General features: G+C 33.0%; 1 protein-coding gene across 7 annotated transcripts; it reads left to right on the top strand.

Moving 5' to 3' along the window:
* The first annotated feature begins 547 nt into the window (after positions 1–547).
* On the top strand, positions 548–20,433 carry LOC131928380 (transcription initiation factor TFIID subunit 7). 7 transcript variants are annotated; one of them, XM_059284390.1, is made up of 13 exons: positions 3,204–3,315; positions 3,890–3,993; positions 5,426–5,577; positions 8,349–8,483; positions 10,640–10,720; positions 11,802–11,898; positions 11,984–12,042; positions 12,716–12,844; positions 13,350–13,416; positions 14,460–14,624; positions 17,607–17,716; positions 17,818–17,877; positions 20,071–20,433. In XM_059284390.1, the coding sequence occupies exons 3-13, from the start codon at positions 5,485–5,487 to the stop codon at positions 20,101–20,103; spliced, it is 1,029 nt and encodes a 342-aa protein (XP_059140373.1). In that variant the 5' UTR covers positions 3,204–3,315; positions 3,890–3,993; positions 5,426–5,484; the 3' UTR covers positions 20,104–20,433. The 7 variants fall into 7 exon arrangements, with proteins under 7 accessions (XP_059140378.1, XP_059140373.1, XP_059140374.1 ...); XM_059284391.1 differs by lacking the exon at positions 3,890–3,993 and adding an exon at positions 4,713–4,870 and having other exon boundaries at positions 3,208–3,315; XM_059284388.1 differs by lacking the exon at positions 3,890–3,993 and adding an exon at positions 4,671–4,870 and having other exon boundaries at positions 3,218–3,315.
* The last annotated feature ends 261 nt before the right edge of the window (positions 20,434–20,694 follow it).

Here is a 20,694-nt window from a genome sequence, read left to right on the forward strand (position 1 = left end):
ATATTAGCTCATTCAATTTCCTAATAAATAATATATATTTTTATGCATGTAAAATAATAGGTTTATTTTTTTCAAAATTTTTTTGTGATACAAGTGCAAAACTTGAAAGTAGGCTCCGTCTTCTTAGCACCGGCTCTCTAAAAAAGCTACGTCTTAAGAGGGTTAAAATAATAAATATTTAAGCAAAGGTTACTTACTCAAGCTGACTCAGATGCTTGGACCTAAAAAAGTCCCAAACTCAGGTTTAGATTTTCAATTTTGCATGTTTTGAAAAAGAAATGTATCTAGCCTATCTACTAGATATTTAAATAATAGGCCTAAATAGTAAATATCTTTAATATCTATTATTATCTAAGTCTAACTACTAGATCTAACTAATGACTAATGTTTGTTTAGTTGTTTTTTAATCTGAAACAACATCAAAAGTTGTTTGTTATATTATATTTTGAGATTATGATTAGTTAATAGTAATACTATTAACTTAATAAATAATAATAGTTAATTAATAATTAGGCCTAGATCTATAAGTTTAATAATAATATTAGGTAATCTATCGTTTTGGGTACGTAAAATCGCCCGCGATTTGTAATGTGAAAAACAGGTGACTCCTTAAATTTTAATAATTATTTCACATTTTGAGGAGGATTTATGTTTTAAAAATTCAAAAATGTTTCCTTGATTCATTTATGTACCTGTTTTTAAACAATTGAATTAAAACTTTTCCGTAATAAATGAAGACTAGCGATGTTTCCAACAGATGCAACCATGCTCATTTACTATAGCAGCCATCTTGTCTAAGTTTTATTTTTATAAGCTTTAGCGCCAGATTCAGGGGGAAGCCACTCTATTTTACAAATGGCTGCTGTTTATATAGCAAATCTTGCTCTCAGACACTGCTGTTTAAAGTTAATTTCTGGCCTATATCGATATATTTAGCCATTGATTTAGGTTTATTATTCATTTATCTATAATATTTGACACAAAAGTATGACAATATACTTCTATTAAAGCCTTGACAATGAGGTAACGTTTTCGTACATAAATAGCCGCGGGCGATTTTACGTACCCAAAACGATAGATTACCTAATATTATTATACTTAGATATAGTTTATAGTATAGATAGGCCCAGGCTAAGAACTTACTAAGATTGATTTTGAATAGATCTAGATCTAGATCTAGACTAGATTCAAGCTAAAAAAATTTAGCTATTCAATTTTAGTATTTTTACTATTTTAGTAAAATTGATCGAAATTCGTAGGTAGGCCCTACTAATATTGCCACTTGGCCTACTACACAGTACAACACTACTACTAGATTCTACTATTCTACTACCTAGCTACTAGCTAGATCTACAAACATTAACAACAAAAAGTAAGTAAATATATATCTAGATCTCACCCTAGATATATGGTAGTTTACCAGTCATTCGATCTGTATGTTAAAATGTTTTATTTAGGTTTCGCTCTGTTTGTTTTCGTCTTAAATGTGGTGACGTGATTAGGTCTAGATTAGTAACAACTACTATTGACTGCCTTTAACTATTTATTTACATTTTGAGGACCAAGCACTTTTATACTACACACACAAAAGAGTTCTGTACTGGATTTTATTTTTAGATCCTAGACTAGATCTAGACTAGATCTAGGAGGAAAACTGAAAAGGGCCGAACAATAAACTTGGCTGAATGACTCTTTAGCCTAAGGGGGTCATCCATATATGACGTCACACTCCTAGGGGAGGGGGGGGTCCGTAATTTTGTGACGGTGTGTGATGAGGGAGAGGGGGGTGGTGGTTCAGATTGTGCGACGTAACACTTTTGCATTATGATTATAAAATAAACCGGGAGTGATCTCCCCTAAACTTTCTCGAATATTTTTATATAAAATAACAGGGGATGGGAACTCGGGCTATAGACATGATTTTTAATCCATTTTAAATACTTAAAGTTTTAAAAATAGAATAAAATCTCGTAGACAAATTAATTGCACACCAAGTGAACGCGAAATAAAAAAAGCGCATAATAGTGCGCAATATTATTAGTACTTTAGAAATTTACATTAGTTTTTTGAGAAATCGGAAGTAGCGTAAATTACTACTTCCGGTCAACGGAAATTACTCAAAATTTAACAGAATGTAGAGAATTAGATCTTTTACTTACATGTGAAATTTCATTTATCTATCTGAAATAGTACTCAAGTTATAGGCTTTTGAAAAATTCAAAGTAGAAAAAGTACCACTTCCGGTTATCGGAAATCGCTCAAAAGTTGATACGGATCTACGATTTTGATAAAATACTTGTATATGAAATTTCATCAACCTAGCTGTAACGGTACTCAAGTTATCGTGTTTACACACGGACACACACACACACAGACACACAGACATACGGACAAGATTGCAAAATTATGTTTTTCCGTATCAGTGAGATGTAAAACGTCGAGATTTGCAAAAATCTCGATTTTTTTTTTTTGCACGATTACAAGACTTTCTCTATACTTCGTATATACGAGAAAGTAAAAAGCAATGTTGGAAAACGAATTTTAGACGTTATTTCGCTTTTTAGAAAGCTGTTTTAATTAATTGTAATAATTAAAATACTCTATTTTGATAGAGTTCAGACAAGATTTTGGAAAAAATATCGATGTTTTAAGAAAAATTCAACTGCAATTTTGAGGGGGGTTGTAGACTGAGGTGTGACGTCATTTAGGGGGGGGGTGGCCTTTTGTAACGATGTATGACGGAGGTGAGGGGGGATGTAAAAATCGTCAGAAATAGCGTGACGTCATTAATGGATGACCCCTAATAGATCAGTGTTTCTTCCAGACTTTTTTCTCCGGGGGGGGGGGGGCACTTGAAATTTTCGGGGGGAAGGTGGTCAACATTTGCCGGGGTGTGAGGGCGGACACTAGTAAAAGTATATGTTTTTTATATAAATTCCATTTCGTTCGAGGGGGGGGGGGGGTTACATATAAGACATATGCTTTAAATGTGCCAAAAGCAATATGATAAATACATTGTTTAAGAAAGAAATTTCATACCTAATTCTGTAAATAAAGGGTTAAAGCAAATACTTTCAGTGGCAGCATTGTTACTGTCGAATTCACAAATTATGAATTACTGAAAAGTAGAAAATAAAACAACTAAATAGCGGCGTATGATACAAAACAGTGGTCTTCTGTAAATTAGAGTGGTTTCCCCTGAATCTCTAGAAATCTAGCTAATCACCAAAAAACTTAAACAAGATGGCTACTAAACTACTAGATCTAGATCTATATCTAGATCTAGTCTAGATCTAGAATCTCTTTTAAAAACAGGTAGGCCTACATAAATGAAACAAGGAAACATTTGTATTTTTCTAAACATAAATCCTCCTCAAAATGTGAAATAATTATTAAAATTTAAGGAGTCGCCTGTTCTTCACATTACTAATCGCAGGCGATTTTACGTACCTAAAACGATCGATTACAGCGTTTTTTATTCCCCGCTTCATGTTCACCTCCAGTTGAGCGTATTTTATTCAGAAACCCACAACAACTAGATCTAAGTTAGAAAAACACTAGGCCTATTTCTTTATTAATATTTATTTTTTTATGTTGGCCTTTACTTTAGTTTTTTAAATTAATTTTGTCAAAACTTGAGAAAATTTGGAATATTGAATGTGTAGGCCAACTATTTGTATTTTTAGATCGGAATCTAGAGTCTAGATTTAACTTTTTGGTAATCTATCGTTTTAGGTTGTTGGAACTGTAGCCTAATGCTTATAATATTTTTACCTTTTCTAATTAAATACATTCTTAAAAAAATAAGTAGATCTAGAATCTATATAATCTAATAATCTATATCATCATGATTCAGTATCATCTCTAAATTATTCTAATCTAATCCTAGTGTTTTCCTAACGTTTTTGTGTGTTTCTGTGGTACGCTCAACCGGAGGTGAACGTGAAGCAGCGAATAAAATACGGCAATACGCTAAAATGGAGTTCTACCCAGGTAAAATCTTAGTGTAGCGTCAGTTATTTTTCCGGAATGGTATAACATTTTCAAAGTAGGGTACGAACACTGTTTCTAGTCGCTTGTACTTGTACTATTTTAATTTTTGTAAGGCCTAATCATTTGTACATTTTGTAATCATTTTTACTATTTTCAAAATCTATATTGTTTTAATTGGCCTAGCAGCTAGCTAGATCTAGATCTAATTAGTAGTAATTACTTAATGGTCGCAAATCCGCTGCAAGCCAAAAACGTTAAACAAATTATATTTGACTTTATTATTTTATTATTTAGCTTATAGGCCTATATAGTATTATATAATTTTTAGATCTACTAATTTAAATCTACTATTATATGTATTCCTGTTTCCTTTTGTCGATTAAACTTAAAAAATTAAAACATTAATTTACTTCAATCGACTTTCACTTTATTTATATTTCAATGGTCGCTAATCTATCGTTTTAGGTACGTAAAATCGTCCGAGACTAGTAATGTGAAAAAAAGGTGACTCATACCATTTTAGTAATTATTTCACATTTTCAGGAGGATTTATGCTTACTTTGAAAGTTACAAAAATGTTTCAAGGTTTCATTCATGTACCTGTTTTTAAACAATTGTATAAGTATAAAAACTTTTTAGTAATAAATAAAGACTAGCGATAGCGATGTTTTCATCAGACACAACCAAGCTCATTTACTTTAGCTGCCATCTTGTTTGAGTTTTTTGTAAGATTAAAGTGCGAGATTCAGGGGAAACTACTCTAATTTACAAATGGTCGCTGTTTATTTAGCAAATCTTGCAAGCAAACACTGCTGTTTAAAGTTAATTTCTGGCGTATATTGATATATGTAGCCATTGATTTTGGTTTATTATTCAGGTATCTATAATATTTGACACAAATATATTACAATATACTTCTGTTAAAGCCTTAACAATGAGGCAACTTTTTTTCACATTACTAGCTTCGGCCGATTTAATGTACCTAAAACAATAGATTACCCATAGATTACCCAATGGTCAAATAAACCATGGTTTACCATAACTTTAGTTACCGAAACTCAACATTACATTGTTTGAGTTACATCTAGATTTTGTCTGATTTTGATTTAGTGAGTCAGTGATGTGTTCGTTAATAGTGGTTACAGTTAGCTCTTAGTAGATTGTCACTCTAGACTTACTTTTTAAGCAGGTCTACGAGTAAACTACACTACACTTAGTACGAGACTAGATCTAGATCTAATTTAATACTTCTTACTTAATATTACTACTATTATTATTAAGTAATACTTGAATGACTTATTCTTATAAGTATATGCTACAAACTTTAACTAAACTCTACTTACTTAGATCTAGTAACTACTACTAGACTATAGATCAAGTACTTGGCTAAACTCTTTATTCTTTACTAAGTAAAATTGTTTTACTCTTTCAGTGATTAAGTGATTAGTTCCTTGACCTTAACGTGGTGAACACTGAACTGAATCACAAAAAATGTCAAGTAAAACAAAAAAGAAAGAGCCTCCTTTGTCATGTAACCCAGAATCATTTGATTTAGAACAACAGTTTATATTAAGGTTACCTCAGGTTTGTATACCTAGATTTCTAGATTAATCAAGAATTTCTTTTTGGCTTATTTCACTATCTAGATTTCTAAATTTCTAAATTAAATATAGATTTATGGCTGATGATAAAGTCAAGTACTCCATGACACGTCTGCTGTCTAACTAAAGAAAATAATAGAAGAAAATAGCTGCAGTAAGGTTTTATGCATAGTATTAGATAGTAAAAAAACGGGTAGTGTTAGTATCCTCACAACACAAATTAAAGACAATTACAGGTACAATATGCGTTTCAACAGTGTGGATAAAGACTTGACAAAAAAGACAGTAGCAGAACATAGGATTTCACTAGAGAGTGAAAACATGTCTCGCCTAAATAAATGCCATATCCAAATAAAGAGACATGATTAACGATGCTGGAACAATGTATAAGGGTTGGGGGTGTGGTGTATGGGGGGGGGGGGGGGAGCAGGTGGGGTCAGATTTGACAGTTGACTCACTGAAGTAGTTCCCCTGATCCCTTGTTCAGGATGTCAAAACTCAACAAATCCCAGGTGCTGAGATATCTGCTGAGGAACTCTTGGCGCTAAACCTTCATCTTCTCTGCGTTCTTAATTTTAGTGTTGGAAGAAATTCCCTCCAACATAATTAAATATACTTGTCAACTTGTTATTCGCCATTTAGGCCGTTGACTCCAATATCAGCCTGCGTTTCTTTTTTAATTTGTGTCCAACCAAGAACAAACTACAAGGCAGCAGTTGCATAATTTCGGAGTTGTTTCTCCTTGAAGAATGGCTGTCCCCAGCTGCTGAGCCTCATCTGCCTGAGGGGATCGAATTCAAGACTGTTCAGTTTATCAACCATGAGCTTTACCGATTTGACCATGCCAACCCTTAACCCCCCCACTGAATTTGAATTATTTATTTTTAATCATGGAAACCTTCCCAGAATTATTCTCATCGATTTTCCAAAGTATCATGGCAGTATCATAAAAGGTGTAATAATCGATAAAAAGCAAACAAACATACTTTTATTTTTATATATAGGCCCTATAGAGAAAAAATAATTAAGATAACATTTATTGATTTTACCAAAGCTCAGTTTAGATAAATCTATCAGAATACCTAAAGCTTTAGTCATCATAAACTTTTGTGGGTGTGCAGCCCAGACATGACTACTGTCCCGCCAAAATCGGAACCATCCCGCTTTTTCACCTAAAAAAGTAATTTGTTCCGTCATTCCGATTTTGACTAAGTTTGTTCCGTTTTTTTTTTTAAAAAAAATTTACTAAAGAAAGGTAATAAAGTGAATTGAAAAAAGGGAGGGAAAAACGATTATCTCCCTTTGGCATACATTTCTGTTTCCTAGTTTACTTACAATATTTACAAGTATCATCTAATACTAGATCTAGCTAGTATATCTACTACTACTAGATCTAGAATTGTAACTAGATCTACTAGTTGATACTGAAATAGTGAGCACTGATCTATCTTGTAAGTTGTAACTTAACTAGTAACTACTATTATGAAGAACTTAGTAAGAAGTAACTAGGAATTTTACTTCGTAGATCAAGGGTCTTTGCTCTTAACTTATATATTACATATGATGAAGCCTTCAGCATTTATTATTCATATTAATAAAGCCTAGAACATAGCAAGGCATAAATAATCAAATCAATAATGTTATGTCACAGCTATGGTTTTTATTAGGGGGGGGGGGGGCTTAGGTTACTGGTTAACTTTAAAAAAAAAATTTACATTAATAAGCAGTATTTAAATGTAGCCTAGAGACTAGTTATATATGACTAGAAGCCTACTAATGTCATTAGAGTAATATTTATTTAATTATTTTTATTTTTGATTTAGTAAAGTAGCTTCCGTGCGTATGTTCCTCTATTTGGCTACAAATTCCTCTTTTTAGGCATGACTGTTCCTACTTTTGGCTGAAAGGGGTAGGCATGTCTGCACTGGCAGCCTAAGATGTACCCAGTCTTCTTTCTGTAGACACATTTCAAGTGTTGCAATATATATAAACTTATTAGGTCTACTTTTTCAAACCATGATTAGAAAGATTGTGCACTTTTCTATTTTAAATATAAAATATTGCTAAAATACTAAAAATTGAACAAAGATCATTAGACATTGTGGCTTACCATATCTCATAAATCTAGGTTCAGAACTCAAGTCTATTAGATGATCTTGATTGTCAGTCAGCCTAGCTTTGACCTATTGACCTTTTTTATGCAGGGCAAAGTGAAAAAAAACACATCTATGTATACATATGCAGACATGCCTACCGTCCCGCCAAAAGCGAAATTGTTCGGCATTTTAGCAAAATATCGTGTCCTGTTCCGCTGTCCCATTTCGTCAAAGTTTGTTTCGTTTAAAAAAAAAAATTAATACAAAAAACTAATAAATCGAATTGGAAAGAAAAAGGCAGGGAAAAACAATTTATCTCCCTTCAGCACCTGTTTCAGTTTCCTTGTATACTTACAATATTTACAAGTATCAGATTTTGTGACGTCACACTTTTGCATTATTAAAAAAAAAACAATGTTAGAAAACATATTTTAGACATTATTTCGCGTTTTAGAAAACTGTTTTAATAAATTGAAATAAAAATTGATTGAAATACTCTATGTTGACAGAGTTCTGACAAGACGTTTGACCGAGGTGAGGGGGGGGGGGAGGTAAAAAGTGTCCAAAAAAAGTGTGACGTCATTTATGGATGACCCCTATGCACATAAATGTATAGGCTATATCTTTTATTTTAAAATGATTGTATTCTTTATGGTAGGATGCTGCGCTGCAACTGCACGAAGATCTTAAAGAATCCTCAAATGTTCAGCTAAGGGATAAGCTTAGCATTGAAATGGATCCAGATATGAGGCATGGACGTGTTAGATATGGTGGTGATATTTTTTTTGCTAAGGTATAGTTCTCAGTTTGTTAAAAGGTAGAAAGAAAATATTTTACTCATCAAGAACAGTTGTTTTTGCATCAGCCAAACAGTTTCTGTACATAGAGTAATCTATTACACAAATTCTTACCAAAAAATGATCCCCCCGTAGTTCTATGGATTTGTGGTGAGAGGGAATATATATTAATAAATATTTGTATTGAGAGGGAATATATATTAATAAATATTTGTGGTGAGAGTTGAGAGGGAATGTATATTAATAAATATTTGTGGTGAGAGGGAATATATATTAATAAATATTTGTATTGAGAGGGAATATATATTAATAAATATTTGTGGTGAGAGGGAATATATATTAATAAATATTTGTGGTGAGAGGGAATATATATTAATAAATATTTGTATTGAGAGGGAATATATATTAATAAATATTTGTGGTGAGAGGGAATATATATTAATAAATATTTGTGGTGAGAGGGAATATATATTAATAAATATTTGTATAGAGAGGGAATATATATTAATAAATATTTGTATTGAGAGGGAATATATATTAATAAATATTTGTGGTGAGAGGGAATATATATTAATAAACATTCACCAATTGTGATGACAGGTGATTGCCTGTTACTTTCTAAAGTATAAACAGACAACACCTATTCCAAATTTAAAAACATTAACAGTTTATTGATTATTTACAGAAAACAAGCACATCACTATCTACTTTTCTTTAAATCACTGTTTCCTATCAACTATTTGTTTCCTACTAGAATCTCAACTATCATCAATCTCCCTCCATCACTACTGCTTGACTACCTGACTCTGATTTTTGACTGCCTTCTCCTACTGCTATCTCCTGCTTAACAGAGCCAACTTCTCAGCTCAACTTGTAAGGTGAACTTTTGCTCAACTTGTAAGGTGAACTTTTGCTCAACTTGTAAGGTGAACTTTTGCTCAACTTGCAAGGTGAACTTTTGCTCAACTTGTAAGGTGAACTTTTGCTCAACTTGCAAGGTGAACTTTTGCTCAACTTGCAAGGTGAACTTTTGCTCAACTTGCAAGGTGAACTTTTGCTCAACTTGCAAGGTGAACTTTTGCTCAACTTGCAAGGTGAACTTTTGCTCAACTTGTAAGGTGAACTTTTGCTCAACTTGTAAGGTGAACTTTTGCTCAACTTGTAAGGTGAACTTTTGCTCAACTTGTAAGGTGAACTTTTGCTCAACTTGTAAGGTGAACTTTTGCTCAACTTGTAAGGTGAACTTTTGCTCAACTTGTAAGGTGAACTTTTGCTCAACTTGTAAGGTGAACTTTTGCTCATCTTGTAAGGTGAACTTTTGCTCAACTTGTAAGGTGAACTTTTGCTCAACTTGTAAGGTGAACTTTTGCTCAACTTTTAAGGTGAACTTTTGCTCAACTTGTAAGGTGAACTTTTGCTCAACTTGTAAGGTGAACTTTTGCTCAACTTGTAAGGTGAACTTTTGCTCAACTTGTAAGGTGAACTTTTGCTCAACTTGTAAGGTGAACTTTTGCTCAACTTTCTGTCACTGGCCATCTCAGTTTCCCCATCAGTCAGGCTATATGTCTTTTCATTTGCTCGAATCTTCTCACAAGGGATTACCTATGCTAATCTAGCGTAACTCCTATCCTTGACCTATTTCTTGTTGTCACCAAACAAATGGGATCATCCATTTATGTTTACCAGGGGATGGGGGGAGGGGGGGTCTAAAGAAGTTGACTTTTGTGGATGGAGTGTACTGGGGTTGGGGGAAGGGGGCAGGGGTTCAGGTCCAATTGGCCCATGAGAATTTAACATTAAAAACAAACATTAAATTTTTTTTTATATAAAACGCATCCAGCATGTAAATAGAGCATGGTATTTATACCTACACTGGGGTCAACTATATATGTAGCATACACGTTTTAATAAAACAGACATTATTGCAAAAGGGTAAAAAAATACCAAATGGTAAGTGTACAACAATACTAATAACCAATTTTTACTCTTGTAGGACTATATATCGTTGGAACCATTATATAAGTTTGTCAATAATCTAAAATGAGGGTGGTCTTTTTGTTGGATGTCTTTACTATGGCAACTATAACAAATAAATGATTCAAGTGAGAGACAAAATAGAAAATGTTCAAATCAATTTTTTATATTTCAACAGCTGCTTGATCTGCCTACAATCGTTGAATCTCTAAAAACAGTTGATAAGAAAACCTTTTACAAAACAGCTGACATTTGTCAGGTAAATTACGTGTACGTGTTTCAACCTGTTTGTTTTGGTACACTTGGATCACTGAAATTACATGTGAGACCATTCAAGTCTAGAATTAAATGGATTAGCTAACCTTTAGATGAAATTGAGCTACAGACGTAGAAATAAAATACTTAATACACTATTCAAATTTCTTACGATAGTACAGTTTAATTTTCCTGTTTTTTTTTACTGACTTTGACGTTTATGAAATACTAACCAGGCGTGCCCGTTTCATGTGAATTATACTTATAGTATAGACCTATATATTTTTACTATTATATTTATTTGGAAAAAATAGTTTATAAAATAGTTATTTGTAAAAATGCCATGTGCTTTACTACACGTTGAACAATATTAGTGACAAAGCAAAGAAATAACTAAATAGCTAAAAAGCCGACACATTTAAAATAACATAAGCTACCAATACCTATTAGAAAAATAAAACCAAATTATATACATTATTAGTCAACACAACACCATGTTGAAAGCACAAACTGATTAAGAGACTTAAATGATTCCGGTAAAAACCAGGCTATTCAATTGTCATTATGTGGTTTTTTAAAGTAATTTGTATAAGTTTGACCCAGAAAATTGTTTACATTTCATGGCGTACGCCTTGATAAGTAGATATATAGAATCTACATCTAAATCAAAGTTGAATGAAAGTTCATTTTTTTCATATTCTATAATTAGAAGATGGCGCCATTAGTTTTGTGTACTTTCTGTAGTTTAATCATGTGACGTCATTGTTAATTGCGTTCTTGTCACAACAATAAACACTTTTCCGGTTGCATAATTAAAAATGTGTTTCTACATTCGAATATTGCTTTATTTTTATTTTCTTTCTTTAAATGAAATTTAATTTATACATTTAAAACAGCCACCATATTATTTTCAACAAAAGTCCGTATCTTTAAGTTCTCCATATATGGCTGAAGGTACTGATCTCTTAGGCTTGGGCCATCCAGACAGACAGAGAGAGAAGTGCGCACATAATCTTTTATATATTAGGATTATAGCTAGTGTGACCAGAAAAAATGTTTGTATGGTCACATAATTGCTTCCTCAGATGCTGTTATGTAAGACAGAAGAGGATTGGACACAAGATGAAACTGAAAGTCCTCGTAAAAAAGACAAAGACAAGAAGTATGCCTGGAATCATGGAAGTAAATACGTTTAGCATGCATGAATATATTTGTATACAGTGCTATTTTTCCATCATTAAAATGTTTTTCATTTACACTTTGACAGTCACACCACCCTTAAAAAATGTCAGGAAAAGAAGATTCCGAAAGACTCTTAAAAAAAAGGTACACGCTAATTTTAAACTATTGATAAAAGATGTTCCTAGTTGAAAGAGATTTGACATGTTTTTTAGTTGCCATGCAATGTTTGTGTGGGCATGGTCCAGTCTTAGAATTCAAATTTTGGTAAGTAATTTGAACATTGTTGATTAGTGCTGCTTTGATAAGAAGAATATCAAATGCTGTTAAATAAATCTATATTGAGTATCTAATTTGGTTCCAATGGTTACAACTACTAGAGCTGAGATGGATGAGTGCCAGATGATTGTCTTGTTTGATCTGATCCAGTTTAAAAGCCAGTCTTTTTATTCATGATTATAATAAAACATAAATATTAACATTCTATTTTAGTTTTACAATGCCTCAGAGTTTAGCTCTGTAGAAAATTTGATCTGCAGAAATTTTATCCGTTTATATTTTGTCTTTGAGGTTTGAATGGTTACTTTTTCTAATGTTTGTAATAGTTGAAGTTAAAGATTTTTGAATGGTTACTTTTTCTAATGTTTGTAATAGTTGAAGTTAAAGATTTTTGAATGGTTACTTTTTCTAATGTTTGTAATAGTTGAAGTTAAAGATTTTTGAATGGTTACTTTTTCTAATGTTTGTAATAGTTGAAGTTAAAGATTTTTTAAAAGCTTACCGTTTGTTTAGATTATCTTACAAAAAATATTTTGTTTAGTACATGGATCAACCTGAAGTAGAAAAGGAAGTAAGGCGTCTCTTCCGCTATGATTCTGAAGCTATTGATGTAAAGTTTGAGATTATTGTAGATGATGAAAAGTCTCTATCTGACTCAGGGACTTCACAGGTGTGTCTTTGATTGTTGCTCAGGTGTAAACATTTCATCAGGTGTAAAAGTTTCATCAGGTGTAAAAGTTTCATCAGGTGTAAAAGTTTCATCAGGTGTAAAAGTTTCATCAGGTGTAAAAGTTTCATCAGGTGTAAAAGTTTCATCAGGTGTAAAAGTTTCATCAGGTGTAAAAGTTTCATCAGGTGTAAAAGTTTCATCAGGTGTAAAAGTTTCATCAGGTGTAAAAGTTTCATCAGGTGTAAAAGTTTCATCAGGTGTAAAAGTTTCACCAGGTGTAAAAGTTTCACCAGGTGTAAAAGTTTCATCAGGTGTAAAAGTTTCATCAGGTGTAAAAGTTTCATTAGGTGTAAAAGTTTCATCAGGTGTAAAAGTTTCACCAGGTGTAAAAGTTTCATCAGGTGTAAAAGTTTCACCAGGTGTAAAAGTTTCACCAGGTGTAAAAGTTTCATCCGGTGTAAAAGTTTCACCAGTTAGATTTACCATTATTTTGATATTTGAGCAGACTGCAGCAGCTGGTGGTTCTAAGACACATCTTCTGAGAAGTGAGACACAAACATCCATGGATGTTGGTATGTTAGTTGTCAATGTTGGTATGTTAGTTTATTGTCAATGTTGGTACATTAGTTGTCAATGTTGGTATGTTAGTTTATTGTCAATGTTGGTATGTTAGTTGTCATTGTTGGTATGTTAGTTGTCAATGTTGGTATGTTAGTTTATTGTCAATGTTGGTACATTAGTTGTCAATGTTGGTATGTTAGTTTATTGTCAATGTTGGTATGTTAGTTGTCATTGTTGGTATGTTAGTTGTCAATGTTGGTATGTTAGTTTATTGTCAATGTTGGTACATTAGTTGTCAATGTTGGTATGTTAGTTTATTGTCAATGTTGGTACATTAGTTGTCAATGTTGGTATGTTAGTTTATTGTCAATGTTGGTATGTTAGTTTATTGTCAATGTTGGTATGTTAGTTTATTGTCAATGTTGGTATGTTAGTTGTCAATGTTGGTATGTTAGTTTATTGTCAATGTTGGTACATTAGTTGTCAATGTTGGTATGTTAGTTTATTGTCAATGTTGGTACATTAGTTGTCAATGTTGGTATGTTAGTTTATTGTCAATGTTGGTATGTTAGTTTATTGTCAATGTTGGTATGTTAGTTTATTGTCAATGTTGGTATGTTAGTTTATTGTCAATGTTGGTACATTAGTTGTCAATGTTGGTATGTTAGTTTATTGTCAATGTTGGTATGTTAGTTTATGTCAATGTTGGTATGTTAGTTTATTGTCAATGTTGGTATGTTTGTTTATTGTCAATGTTGGTACGTTAGTTTATTGTCAATGTTGGTATGTTAGTTTATTGTCAATGTTGGTACGTTAGTTTATTGTCAATGTTGGTATGTTAGTTTATTGTCAATGTTGGTACGTTAGTTTATTGTCAATGTTGGTACATTAGTTGTCAATGTTGGTATGTTAGTTTATTGTCAATGTTGGTATGTTAGTTTATTGTCAATGTTGGAATGTTAGTCTGTACATATCAGTATATAGTAAATACAGCACATAGTAAATATACCAGTTGTTACTATATTTATAACATGGATAACTTGTTATTGAACAGCTTCCTTTTTTGGGGATATAAGTTCCTCTGAGGAAGATGATGATGATGAGAAGGATGTGAACATCATGGACAGTGGTGAAGAGGACATGTCCAGAGGACCCAACACACCCAAGGCTGGCACAGGAGACAGGCTGGAAGGGACCGGCATGACTGACCATGAAACTGGTACAATGATAGCTAGTTACTAGATCTGGACAACATGACTGACCATGAAACTGGTACAAACAAATGATAGCTAGTTACTAGATCTGGACAACATGACTGACCATGAAACTGGTACAAACAAATTATGATAGCTAGTTACTAGATCTGGACAACATGACTGACCATGAAACTGGTACAAACAAATTATCATAGCTAGTTACTAGATCTGGACAGCATGACTGACCATGAAACTGGTACAAACAAATGATAGCTAGTTATTTGATCTGGACAACATGACTGACCATGAAACTGGTACAAACAAATTATGATAGCTAGTTAATTGATCTGGACAACATGACTGACCATGAAACTGGTACAAACAAATGATAGCTAGTTATTTGATCTGGACAACATGACTGACCATGAAACTGGTACAAACAAATGATAGCTAGTTACTAGATCTGGACAACATGACTGACCATGAAACTGGTACAAACAAATGATAGCTAGTTACTAGATCTGGACAACATGACTGACCATGAAACTGGTACAAACAAATTATCATAGCTAGTTATTTGATCTGGACAACATGACTGACCATGAAACTGGTACAAACAAATGATAGCTAGTTATTTGATCTGGACAACATGACTGACCATGAAACTGGTACAAACAAATTATCATAGCTAGTTATTTGATCTGGACAACATGACTGACCATGAAACTGGTACAAACAAATTATCATAGCTAGTTATTTGATCTGGACAACATGACTGACCATGAAACTGGTACAAACAAATGATAGCTAGTTATTTGATCTGGACAACATGACTGACCATGAAACTGGTACAAACAAATTATGATAGCTAGTTATTTGATCTGGACAACATGACTGACCATGAAACTGGTACAAACAAATTATCATAGCTAGTTATTTGATCTGGACAACATGACTGACCATGAAACTGGTACAAACAAATTATGATAGCTAGTTATTTGATCTGGACAACATGACTGACCATGAAACTGGTACAAACAAATTATGATAGCTAGTTATTTGATCTGGACAACATGACTGACCATGAAACTGGTACAAACAAATGATAGCTAGTTATTTGATCTGGACAACATGACTGACCATGAAACTGGTACAAACAAATTATGATAGCTAGTTAATTGATCTGGACAACATGACTGACCATGAAACTGGTACAAACAAATTATGATAGCTAGTTAATTGATCTGGACAACATGACTGACCATGAAACTGGTACAAACAAATTATGATAGCTAGTTATTTGATCTGGACAACATGACTGACCATGAAACTGGTACAAACAAATTATGATAGCTAGTTATTTGATCTGGACAACATGACTGACCATGAAACTGGTACAAACAAATGATAGCTAGTTATTTGATCTGGACAACATGACTGACCATGAAACTGGTACAAACAAATTATGATAGCTAGTTATTTGATCTGGACAACATGACTGACCATGAAACTGGTACAAACAAATTATGATAGCTAGTTATTTGATCTGGACAACATGACTGACCATGAAACTGGTACAAACAAATTATGATAGCTAGTTATTTGATCTGGACAACATGACTGACCATGAAACTGGTACAAACAAATGATAGCTAGTTATTTGATCTGGACAACATGACTGACCATGAAACTGGTACAAACAAATTATGATAGCTAGTTATTTGATCTGGACAACATGACTGACCATGAAACTGGTACAAACAAATTATCATAGCTAGTTAATTGATCTTGGCATTATGCCAAGCAGTCTTTACTTCTTCTCATGTGAGTCAGGTAACCACCAGTGCTAAATGGACTCAGGGATATCCTGCAGTCTCAATTCCGGACAGAGATCCGAACTTGAGACTTTCAGGTTAGCACTTGAGAGCTCTACACACAACCACACAGTTCCACAATACTGGCTAGATAAAATAAACTGAGTTTGTTTGATGCAATGATTTAAATATAGACTGGCTAGATAAAATAAACAGAGTTTGTTTGATGCAATGATTTAAATATAGACTGGCTAGATAAAATAAACTGAGTTTGTTTGATACAATGATTTAAATATAGACTGGTTAGATCAAATAAATGGATGGTTTGATACAATGATTTAAATATAGACTGGTTAGATCAAATAAATGGATGGTTTGATACAATGATTTAAATATAGACTGGTTAGATCAAATAAATGGATGGTTTGATACAATGATTTAAATATAGACTGGCTAGATAAAATAAACTGAGTTTGTTTGATACAATGATTTAAATATAGACTGGCTAGATAAAATAAACTGAGTTTGTTTGATACAATGATTTAAATATAGACTGGTTAGATCAAATAAACGGATGGTTTGATACAATGATTTAAATATAGACTGGTTAGATCAAATAAACGGATGGTTTGATACAATGATTTAAATATAGACTGGTTAGATCAAATAAACGGATGGTTTGATACAATGATTTAAATATAGACTGGTTAGATCAAATAAACGGATGGTTTGATACAATGATTTAAATATAGACTGGTTAGATCAAATAAATGGATGGTTTGATACAATGATTTAAATATAGACTGGTTAGATCAAATAAACGGATGGTTTGATACAATGATTTAAATATAGACTGGTTAGATAAAATAAATGGATGGTTTGATACAATGATTTAAATATAGACTGGTTAGATCAAATAAATGGATGGTTTGATACAATGATTTAAATATAGACTGGTTAGATCAAATAAATGGATGGTTTGATACAATGATTTAAATATAGACTGGTTAGATCAAATAAATGGATGGTTTGATACAATGATTTAAATATAGACTGGTTAGATCAAATAAATGGATGGTTTGATGCAATGATTTAAATATAGACTGGTTAGATCAAATAAATGGAGTTTGTTTGATACAATGATTTAAATATAGACTGGTTAGATCAAATAAACGGATGCTTTAACCCCAGCTGAGCTGCTAGAAAAACTGAAAGAACTTGAAAAACAGCTTGAGGACATCAGAGAGAGGAGGAGTCACCAAGAAGATCAGCTAGCCACGCTGGAGGATGACGCAGTCAAGGTTTGAGAACTGGCATTTTCTACTTCAAATTTAAAAGAATGTTTGAATGTCCATTAGATCAGTTGTATTTGAACTATTGGGTTTTTGTTTTTTTCCATCAGGAAGATATGCAAGCTGCCCTGAATAAGTTGGTTCAAGAAGAAACTGAGAAAGAAAGAGAGGTTTGTTATTACCTCATTTGCTACTAAAGCTATCTCAAAACCATTTCCCCAGATCCTAAGCTAAGGGAGGTAACATCCAATAACTTTTCTTTGAAATTGTTTTAAAAATAAGTCTATGGTGTGTTTAATTATTAAAAAGGCACAAAATATACTTATTAAATAAAGAAATGTCTAAGGCCTATTTTGAAGAAAGTAAGCAATTTAACATGTTTTTCTAATAATATTTATCGGTTAGAGTGAATATAGTGATGCGACAATGAGGTTAGAGTATGTGATAGAGTGCTTCAGTATCATTTGTAATATCTAGAAAAAATACGATTTTACAATAGATACTGATTGCTAATTTTGATAGCTGAAATATCTAATGTAATATAAAATCTCTTTTACTATTTGATTCTTTAAAACAATTTGAAAACTGCCATAATGCCGAAGCGACCGTTTTACGGGAAAACAAGTGTAAAAATGTCTCTGGAACTCGACTTAGTAAATTAAGTATACATTAATTGTAAAAAATGCTAGAAACTTCTGGTTGTTTAAGAAAAAAAATTGCAAACTCTTGTACTGTATTTAGTAAGCGTAAATAGCGTATAAGGGCTTTTTGCATGAAAATAATGTGACAGAATCACAATAGGTAAGAGGAAGTAATGTCCATCACATCATGTCGCATTAGTAGCAAATGAGTTAACATCTTTAACACTATATTTGTATGTATCAAACAAGTTGTATCACTCTATCATTGTCAGTGTTTGTGTCCACAGATTGAAATGTCAGTTTTTGTGTCCACAGATTGAGATATTGTCAGTTTTTGTATCCACAGATTGAGATGTTGTCAGTGTTTGTGTCCACAGATTGAGATGTTGTCAGTTTTTGTGTCCACAGATTGAGATGTCAGTTTTTGTGTCCACAGATTGAGATGTCAGTTTTTGTGTCCACAGATTGAGATGTCAGTTTTTGTGTCTACAGATTGAGATGTTGTCAGTTTTTGTGTCCACAGATTGAGATGTCAGTTTTTGTGTCCACATATTGAGATGTCAGTGTTTGTGTCCACAGATTGAGATGTTGTCAGTGTTTGTGTCCACAGATTGAGATGTCAGTTTTTGTGTCCACAGATTGAGATGTCAGTTTTTGTGTCCACAGATTGAGATGTTGTCAGTGTTTGTGTCCACAGATTGAGATGTCAGTTTTTGTGTCCACAGATTGAGATATTGTCAGTTTTTGTGCCCACAGATTGAGATGTTGTCAGTTTTTGTGTCCACAGATTGAGATGTTGTCAGTGTTTGTGTCCACAGATTGAGATGTCAGTTTTTGTGTCCACAGATTGAGATGTCAGTTTTTGTGTCCACAGATTGAGATGTCAGTTTTTGTGTCCACAGATTGAGATATTGTCAGTGTTTGTGTCCACAGATTGAGATGTTGTCAGTGTTTGTGTCCACAGATTGAGATGTCAGTTTTTGTGTCCACAGATTGAGATGTTGTCAGTGTTTGTGTCCACAGATTGAGATGTCAGTTTTTGTGTCCACTGATTGAGATGTCAGTTTTTGTGTCCACAGATTGAGATGTCAGTTTTTGTGTCTACAGATTGAGATGTTGTCAGTTTTTGTGTCCACAGATTGAGATGTTGTCAGTTTTTGTGTCCACAGATTGAGATGTCAGTTTTTGTGTCCACAGATTGAGATGTTGTCAGTTTTTGTGTCCACAGATTGAGATGTCAGTTTTTGTGTCCACAGATTGAGATGTCAGTTTTTGTGTCCACAGATTGAGATGTTGTCAGTGTTTGTGTCCACAGATTGAGATGTCAGTTTTTGTGTCCACAGATTGAGATATTGTCAGTTTTTGTGCCCACAGATTGAGATGTTGTCAGTTTTTGTGTCCACAGATTGAGATGTTGTCAGTGTTTGTGTCCACAGATTGAGATGTCAGTTTTTGTGTCCACAGATTGAGATGTCAGTGTTTGTGTCCACAGATTGAGATGTCAGTTTTTGTGTCCACAGATTGAGATGTCAGTTTTTGTGTCCACAGATTGAGATATTGTCAGTGTTTGTGTCCACAGATTGAGATGTTGTCAGTGTTTGTGTCCACAGATTGAGATGTCAGTTTTTGTGTCCACAGATTGAGATGTCAGTTTTTGTGTCCACAGATTGAGATGTCAGTTTTTGTGTCCACAGATTGAGATGTCAGTTTTTGTGTCCACAGATTGAGATGTTGTCAGCTTTACTTAACCAGTAGCTCTACAGACAGAAACATTGTGTGTCTGCCAGACTAATGAGAGAGGATAATCCTTCATAATCAACAATACCATGGCTTTTTAATATGTGTACCATGGCATTTATAAAGAAACAACAGTGGTCTGCCCAGTTAGGGTATACTCAATCAGACTGTCTGTCTGTCTCATGGGTTTGGTTGTCTGTCTGTCTCATGGGTTTGTCTGTCTGGTGGGTTTGTCTGTCTCATTGTGTTTCCGATTCAGCCAATTCATGAAATTTCATTTGATGAAAGATATTGTTTTAAATGTAATCTATTTTTGTATTGTAATGTAATAAAAGCTTAAAAATTCAAGCAGTGATTTTTTAAAATAATTCTATGTGGCAATGTGTTTATCACCCCCTTATATTATTGTGATTAGTTAGCAGTCATCAATAGCATATAATAATCAATCCCCTAAACATGATATATTTTGACTGATAACAAATATGAGAAATTTAGACCCATCTTAAAATCTCATTTTTTATTAGACCCATCTTTTGTTTATTTAAATCTCCGCCTCCGACCACTTTAAGGATAGTGGTGCCTTAATAAGTTAATTATTGGAGATTGATT

Source organism: Physella acuta, unplaced genomic scaffold (genome assembly GCF_028476545.2).
Source record: "Physella acuta isolate Inbredline_101_S28 unplaced genomic scaffold, ASM2847654v3 ptg001494l, whole genome shotgun sequence".
NCBI lineage: Eukaryota > Metazoa > Mollusca > Gastropoda > Physidae > Physella > Physella acuta.